Consider the following 9,191-nt stretch of genomic DNA (forward strand, 5'->3'; position numbering starts at 1 on the left):
TTGGACTTGACTTGAAGTCACAACATTTTAATAGATACTCATACATCAAATACTCTCCCGAAGAATAGCACAATATAATAAGAACATTCCGGAACACATTTGAACATATATATATATATATATATATATATATATATATATATATATATATATATATATATATATATATATATATATATATATATATACACGCACACACACACACACACACACACATTATCCGACGTCAAACTTATTCAGAAAAGTCAATTCATAATGGACAACTCGGGACTTACAAGATCATCATGGGAAATTAATTCTAAGAGAGAAGTTTAACCAACATACCTTTCCTCGAGCCCTTTTAATTTACTAAAATATTCCGGAGATCCTAGCCACTTCGATCTATTTAGATATATTATAAAATTGAACACAAATTAGGAAGGAGTTCATAATTCTAGCTCACTTGAGCATTTTATCAAACACTAGGTGTGTATTAAGGTTCCAAGGCCCTCCTATGGTGGATTCTATCATCCCACTACCCAAAGCTTACCCAAAAGAGCTCAACAATCTTCTCACTACCCTAGATGGTACATGCATATAAAATAAATAACTCCCACACCCCAGAATTTACTTGGCTTATTACCTATATTCAGTTAAAATCACGAAATTGAGGGCTATGAAGTAGAAACATACCTCTAGGATGAAGACCTAGTGAGTTCTTCTTACAATTTCTTCAACTTTGAGCAAGAATTGATGGATGATGGGCTTAGGAACTCCCCCCCTCACTCTTTGGCACTCCCTCACTCTAGAATATATGTTTTTGCTTCAGAAGTGGTCCATTACTCTAATATATCGAAATAGGGTCGGGTAAAAAATTAGATAAAAAGGAGCCTCGTCATAGATCTGTGGTCGCATATGCGACTGCATAATGCTTCTGCGGTCCGCAAAATGGGCTGCGAAATGGTCTTCCAAAACTGGGCAAATTTGCCCCACTCTGCGGCCATTATGCGGCCCGCAGACCTATCCCGCGGAGCATAATGCACCGTAGAAACTCCCTCCGAAAAATTTTCTTGTTGGTTCCGCGGTCGATGTGCGGCCTGTGAAATGGTTTTGCGATTGCATAGTGACCATACAATATCACCCAAACTTTGCCCAGTTTTTTGATTCATTCTGCGACCGCATAGTGGGCTGCAGAAATGCCTTTTTCTACCAAACAATTGTCTACTTCGGCACCACGAAATCCCAGGTTTTAGGTAAAATATTTACGGGGCCTCACAATATCCTTTGTTTCTTGGCTGTTTCTTGGACGTTTATGTGTTATTGTAAATCTTATGAGTTGCACAGTTTATATTAGATGAGTATTTTTTGACTAAATCTCGTCGATACTTCATTGAGGTTAGTCTTGATACTTACTGAGTACATGGGGTCAGTTGTACTTATACTTCACTTCTGCACCTTGCATGCCGATTTTGGTGCTGAGCTGTTATGAAAGACAAAGGCTAGCATTGAAGATGTACCCATATTTCAGTTGCAAGCTACCATTTTGTTTATGGTAGTTTAAGAATTATATTTCTATTTTTGTATATTTCAAATATATGATATGTTCTCTTCACACTAACGTTGTGCATCTTAATCTTAGTAATTCATGACTTGTACCACCATTTCTAGGGATAGTTTGTATTAATCTTCGCGTACTTATTTAATATATATTTGGTGATCTTCAGTTTTGAGTTGTGTTTATGTTGGTTGGATTATCTAGCGGGTTGAGTCAGTTGATGGGATTTGGTCATGATATAAGGCTTGGAAAAGCTCCTGAAAATTGTGAGTTTTGACTTAACAGAACAATCTTAATGCCTCGAACGGAGGTGGAAACGAGTGACGGGCGATGATTATAATAACCCGACCGGTCATTTCATATTTTATCATCTCGTTTCATGATTTGAGCCTTACCATAGGTCCATTTGATTTTTTATGACCTGCGGGTATGAGTGATTTTGGTCCCAAGAGATTTAGAAGTGATTTGGAACACTTCTTAAATGGAAACTCTAAGTAGTGAGAGTTGAATAAGGTTTGACTTTTGAGTAACAGACTCAAAATCGAGATTTGATACTTTCTATAGGATCGTGTGGTGATTTTGGACTTGTATGTACATTCAGATTTGTTGTTGGAGGTTCCTACAAGAATTCGAACACCATTTGTCGAAAGTCGGTAATTTGAAGAGCTTAAGAGTTCATAAGTTTGACCAAGAGTTGACTTTGATGTTATTAGACTCTAATTGATGTTCTTAGACTTTGGGTAGGTATATATAGTTGATTGAACTTCTGTGCAACGTTTGGAAGTAATAAGAAGTGTCTAAGTGTTATTCAGACACTCTTTTGAAAGAATGAAGATTTAAGAACTTAAGAAAAATTCTATTCGCTTTGAGACTCGATTCTTGGTTGTGATGTTCCTGTGGGTGGTTTGAGACTTTGGTTAACTTCATATGGGGTATTTGTACCTGTATGAATGGTTGGATGGGGTCCCGGAGGGGTCAAGTGAGTTTCAGCGTATTTGGAACAAGTTCTGGAAGAATTGAGTTACTGAAACAGGACTTTTCTGCAGATGATCTGATATCTAAAGAGCATTTATTTCAATATATAAAGAATTTTGGGATGGTATTTTAATAATATTGTATCTCTTTTAGTCTAGTTTCTAGTGATTCAAATAATTCGTCATTCCGACATTTATACAGGGAGTTATGTCCATTTTACAAGAAGGGTATCAATGCAAATTTTTGGACTGCGGTTTCGCAATAGATTGTGCAGCCAGTGAATCAATTGTGCAGCCCGCGGAGCTATCGTGCGGATCCTTGGTAATTGTTTGACAACTACTTCCCGCAACTATTGAAGGCTAAGTTTTGTGATTTTTATTTTATTTTCCCAACTTTTGAAGCTCAATTTGTGAGATTTTAGGCTAGGGTTTCACCTACAAGCTTGGTGCAAGTGTTTCTAACCTAAATATATGGTTTATACATGAATTTAGCACTATATTTAACATCAAAACATGGATTTGAAGAAGAGAAATTTGGGGTGTTTGTCTACTGCTTAAGAGAGTGTATTTTAGGATTTTGAACACCAATTTGGACTCAGATTTGTAAAGTAATAACATATTTGGACTCGTGAGGTTATGGGTCATCGGGAATTGGTTTTGAACTGGGTTTTGACCATGTGGGTCCAGGTTGATTTTTGTTGACTTTTTGAGAATATTTCAAGAATCAAAGCTTTATGGATTGGGATCGCCTCCTATAGCATTGGTTGACTTCCTTGATTGATGGTTGGATAGATTCGAGCCGGTTAGAGGTGATTTCTAAGGAAATGCGATTCTGGAGCTTTGGACTAGCCCGAATGAGGTAAGTGTCTTGCATATCTTTGGTTGAGGTAATTTTTCCTACTAATTAATGTTGTTTGCTACATGCAGATATATATATATATATATATATATATATATATATCTAGAGCTTTGGACTAGCCCGGATGAGGTAAGTGTCTTGCATATCTTTGGTTGAGGTAATTTTTCCTACTAATTAATGTTGTTTGCTACATGCGGGGGTAATATATATATGAGTTGACGAGTGTATATATACGTGCCATAGGTATTCATGCTTGGGGTTGATTTTAGATTACTCTATGCCTTGTTTGGTTTGTGTTCTACTTGATTCTATGTGTTATTAAATGGATTGACTACGTGAGTACAATAAACCATGCTAGAGTAATGTTGAGGCTATTGGTACATTATTTTGAAGATGTACTAATCTTGAGATTGATACTATACTCGCCTCTAACGTAGTCACACGCCTGATATCAACACACATCCGCACTTGTTATTCTTGTGATGTGCCTTGATTTGATTGTGCGCTTCCTGTGATACATGTGTGATCCTTTATATGACTACTGTGACGACCTGACCGACTATTTGAAGTCTTGTAGACCCGTTGCCCCATTTACTGCTTATTTGGTGCTAAATTGTTATTATGTGACTCGCTGGGGTGGTTGGTTTGGTTCCGGGGATGTTTCAGAATGAGTTGGGACACTTGGTTCCAAGGTTGGAAGCCTAAGTTGAAAGAGTTGACCGGATGTTGACTTATGTGTAAATGGCTCTAGAATGGAGTTTCGATGGTTCTGATAGATCCATATGGTGATTTTGGACTTAAGGGTGTGTCCAGATATTAATTTGGAGGTCCATCGGTGATTTTTGCTTGAAATGGCGAATATTGGAAAATTAGAAGCTTGGAGAGTTGAGAAGTTTGACCGGGAGTTTGACTTTATGGTTATCGGACTTGGATTTTGGTTCCGAAAGTTGTAATAGGTCCGTCATGTCATTTATGACCTGTGTGAAAAATGTGAGGTCAATCGGAGTTGATTTGATAGGTTTCGGCACGATTATAGAAGTTGTAATTCAATAGTTTTTATTAGCCTTGAATTGGGGTGCAATTTGCGTTTTTGATGTTGTTTGATGTGATTTGAGACCTCGACTAAGTTCTTTCGTATTTTAGGAGGCCTCAGGTGGATTTCAGATGGTTAACGGATTAGAATTTGGACTAAGGAAGTTGCTGAAGCTGGGGGTTTTCTGATGTGACCGCACTTGCGAAGGGATTGGTCGTAGGTGCGAGCTTGCAGGAGCGGGCTGGAAGGATCTGGGCAGTGGTTGCAGGTGCGAGGGATCTTGCGCATCTGCGAGCTCGCAGATGTGATGAGGCTCCGCAGGTGCGGAGATGGGCAGGCGTGGCGGGATTCGCAGAAGCGGATGTTTGGCTGCAGATACGGATCTTGGAGCGCAAGTGTGGATTTGTGTGGGCTTAAGTGAATTCCGCAGGCGCGGAGTTTTCACCGCAAAAGAGGTTCCGCAGATGAGGATTTTTGGCCCACAGAAGCGAGATGCCTGGGCAGTGTATATAATAGAAGGGTTACAAGATTTAATTCATTTTTGGACTTTGGGCGCTCGGATTAAGACAATATTTGAAGGGGATTTCACTAGATTTCAAGAGGTAAGTCACTTTTGATCATTTTTATTCATTAATATTGAATACACATTGAATTTTTCACCTAGTTTATTTGTTTTGTAAGGTTGAATTTTGGAAATTTTGGACTAGGGATCGAAGAGTAAGAATTGGGGATTTGAGTGATGATTTGGTGTCAGATTTGAGTAATTTTGGTATGGTTGGACTCGTGGTTGAATGGGTGTTTGGATTTTGTTACTTTTGTTAGATTCTGAGACATGGGCCTAGGGTTGAATTTTTGAATTGTCTTTTTGACTTTTGCTTAAGAACTTTACTTTTTCATATGGAATTGATTCCTATAGCTTGAGTTGATTGTATCGAGTTGTTTGTGGCTAGATTCGAGGCGTTCGTATGCCGATTCCCGAGACAATGGCTTATTGGAGTAGATATTTGCACGGTATGAGGGTAGGAATCCCTGAATTACGTGTTATGTGGTTGGCATTGAGGTGACGCACATGCTAGATGAATGAAGTATGGCGTGCACCGTAGGAATTATGACTCGGTTGATTCCATGGAATGGAACTGTTTAGTCAAATAATCTTGTCATTATCCATATATTCTCCATGTGTTAGCGAAATTGAGCTGTGATTCATGTTAGAAATCATGCTTAGGCTATATGCTGGTACAATGATGGTATTGTTCAGAGGTCGTGTTGCTGTTGAATTACTTGCTTAATTTGAAATCATGTACTCAGTTACATCTATCATTTATATATCTTATCTCAGTCTCTATTTCCATATATTGATACATCAAATCACCATTGTTGGGCTGATTGTCATGATATTTGTGAGCCCGAGAGACTGGAGAGATTAATGACTGAGTGAGGCCGAGGACCTGATTATGAGGATATTTATGGGATCGGGCTGCACGTTGCAGCAAGCTTTATTAATTCATACCATGATTGGCTTGTCTTAGAGCTTGGGCAGGATCTGCCCTTCCGGAGTCTGACTTACCAGCAGTGAGCGCAGGTACCTACTGAGTGCGAGTGCCGAGTGATTGAGAGGATTGGGTGACTGTGAGGATTGCATGACTGTGAGGATTGAGTGACTAGGAGGACTGAGTGAATTGATACTCCGAGAGTATGCATATGATTTTATCATTGCATTGCATTACAGTTACTATGCACAATTGACATGTAGATATAGAGACGTATCATTCCTCATTTCAGTCACACTTGGCATATTTGATCTATATTGGGCTTAATTGTTAAACCTGGAAGCATGCCTATATTCATGTACTGTGTACAACAGATTATGAGTTTCTCTGAGATATTATTGTCATATTTCCTGTCATCTCTATACTGTTAAACTCTGTATTTGGATTGTATTGGTTGAGCTCGTCACTGCTTTCAGCCCAAGGTTAGTCTTGTTACTTATTGAGTACATTGGTCAGTTGTACTCATACCACACTCTGCACTTCTTGTGCAGATCCACGTATTTCCAAGCATGGAGGTTGCTAGTGTTGGAGCTTATTCAGTTTGGAGACTATCGAGGTAGCTTCCTTGGCGTCTATAGACCTTGACTCTCCTCCTTTTTCTTTTAGTTTTATTTATATTGTTCTACCTTCCTAGACGGTGTTTCAGCAGTCATACCATGTTATTGTATAGATGCTCATGTACTCAGTGACACCCGAATTTTGGGGGATATTGTATTGAGTCACGGTATTTTCTTATCAGTATTTGTGAGGTTTTACTCTTAAACTTATTTTGTTATGTTTTCAAATTTGAAGATGTGTGGTTTATTGTGATTGTCAGCTTGCCTTGTATTGTGATAGGTGGCATTACGACATGTGAGGTTTGGGTCGTGACAAATTGGTATCAGAGCCTAAGTTACATAGGTCTCATAAGTCATGAGCAAGTTTAGTAGAGTCTTGAAGATCGGTATGGAGACGTCTGTACTTATCTTTGAGAGGCTCTGGCCAAGATATTAACTGTTTGCACTAGCCTAGCTCAAGCGATTTCAGTTCCGGCCGCGCCAGCCGCTTCTCAGGCCGGGGGAGGTGCTCAGACTCCCGCCGCTCGTACTCCAGAGCATGTGATGCATGGACTCCATACACCGGGGGTATTACCAGCCCAGCCGGTTGTAGTTGCTCAAGCCCATGTGGGTCCCATTATGAGTGATGAGGAGCGAAAGAGACTAGAGAGGTTTAGGAGGCTCAAGTCTCCAACCTTCAGTGAGGCTGAGTCAGAGGATGCTCAGGACTTCTTAGATAGGTGCTACATGATTCTTCGCACTGCGGGTATTCTGGAGACTAGTGGGGTCTCATTTACTACTTTTCAACTAACGGGGACAACCTTTAGACGGTGGGAGGCCTATGAGCGGAGCAGGCTAGCCGATGCCGCACCACTTTCATGGCATGAGTTCTCAGTTCTCTTCTTGGAGAAGTTTGTGCCACCGACCCGTAGGGAGGAGCTGTGTAGGAAGTTTGAGCAGCCACACCAGGAGGGTATGTCCGTGACCCAGTACGAGATGAGATTTTTAGAGTTGGCTCGTCACGCGATCTGGTTGGTTCACACAGACAGGGAGAGTATTAGGAGGTTCATTGATGGCCTCAGTTATGGATTGCATTTTGTTATGACTCGGGGGAATGCATCAAGTGGTAGGTTTGATGAGGTGGTTGATATTGCTTGGTGGATAGAGCAGGTCCGTAGTGAGGAGCGTGAGGAGAGGGAGGCCAAGAGGCCTCGTGGTTCGGGTGGCTTCAGCAGTGCTCCTTCTGGGGGCAGTCCTACCACAGCAGGTGTCATCCTTACAAGCCCGCTTAGATAGCTCGTCCGGTTCAACGTGGTGCATCATCTATCCATGGTTCATATAGTGCCCATCCGAGTCAGTCATCTCTCAGTGCTCTCCCCGCTCATAGTTCATCCCGTGCTCCATTGGCTTAGGGTTCATCTATGCCAGGTCCTTCTACCAGTTATTCTGGTTTTAGGGGTTCAATTCACTCCCCACCACCAGCGGGGAGTTGCTTTGAGTTCGGGGAGTTTGGGCATATGTGGAGACAGTGTCCCCATCTCTTTGGAGGTCCAGTTCAGCAGAGGGGTTAGGCGGTGACTTCCTCACCAGTTACTTCACCACCCGCCAGCCAGCTCGGGTTAGGGCTCAGGCAGCTAGAGGTTGCCATAGAGGGGGAGGCCGATCAGGTGGTGGTCAGGCTCAATTCTATGCTATTCCTGCCATGTCAGAGGTCGTTGCTTCAGATGCAGTTATCACGTGTATTGTTTCAGTGTGCCACATGGATGCTTCCACATTATTTGACCCTGGTTCAACTTAGTTTTATGTATTATCCTATTTTACTCGTTATTTGGATATGCCCCATGAGTCCTTAGTTTCACATGTTCATGTATTTACGCCGGTGGGCGATACTATTATTGTGGACCGTGTGTATCGGTCGTGTGTGGTGAACATTGGAGGATTGGAGACTAGAGTTGATCTCTTATTACTTAGTTTGGTTGATTTCGACGTAATTTTGGGTATGAATTGGTTGTCCCTATGTCATGCTATTCTGGATTGTCACGCTAAGACCGTGACGTTGGCGATGTCAGGATTTTCGAGGATTGAGTGGAGAAGTTCTCTAAATTATGTTCCCAGCAAGGTGATTTCTTATCTGAAGGCCCAACAGATGGTTGGGAAGGGAAGTTTATCATATTTGGACTCTGTAAGGGACGTTGGTGCTGATACTCCTACTATTGATTCTGTTCAGGTGGTACGAGACTTTCTGAATGTGTTTCCTGCAGACCTGCCGGGCATGCCACCTGACAGAGATATTGATTTTGGTATTGACTTGGTGCCAGGAACTTATCCCATTTATATTCCTCTGTATCATATGGCACCAACAGAGTTGAAGAAATTGAAGGAGCAATTTTAAAAGCTTCTTGATAAGGGGTTTATTAGACCTAGTGTGTCACCCTGGGTGCACTGGTTCTGTTTAGGAAGAAGAAGAATGGTACTATGCGGATGTGCATAGACTATAGGCAGTTAAACAAAGTTACAATTAAGAACAAGTATCCTTTACCACGCATTGATGATCTATTTGACTAGCTTCAGGGAGCGAGAGTGTTCGTTAAGATTGATTTGAGGTCTAGGTATCACCAGTTGAACATTTGGGACTCATATAGTCTGAAGACGACATTCAGGATCCGCTATGGTCACTATGAGTTCCTTATGATCTCTTTTGAGCT

General features: G+C 41.1%; 1 protein-coding gene across 1 annotated transcript; it reads left to right on the forward strand.

Annotated features, from left to right (window-relative positions):
• Nucleotides 1–7,125: 7,125 nt before the first annotated feature.
• On the forward strand, nucleotides 7,126–7,782 carry LOC138892219 (uncharacterized). The gene has a single exon (XM_070175924.1). The coding sequence runs from the start codon at nucleotides 7,126–7,128 to the stop codon at nucleotides 7,780–7,782; it is 657 nt and encodes a 218-aa protein (XP_070032025.1).
• Nucleotides 7,783–9,191: the final 1,409 nt, after the last annotated feature.

This window comes from Nicotiana tomentosiformis, chromosome 5 (assembly GCF_000390325.3).
Source record: "Nicotiana tomentosiformis chromosome 5, ASM39032v3, whole genome shotgun sequence".
NCBI lineage: Eukaryota > Viridiplantae > Streptophyta > Magnoliopsida > Solanales > Solanaceae > Nicotiana > Nicotiana tomentosiformis.

Bases quoted from the DNA above. Each gene is read 5' to 3' on its own strand.
- LOC138892219 (XM_070175924.1), top strand. From the start codon at position 7,126: ATGAGTGATGAGGAGCGAAAGAGACTAGAGAGGTTTAGGAGGCTCAAG.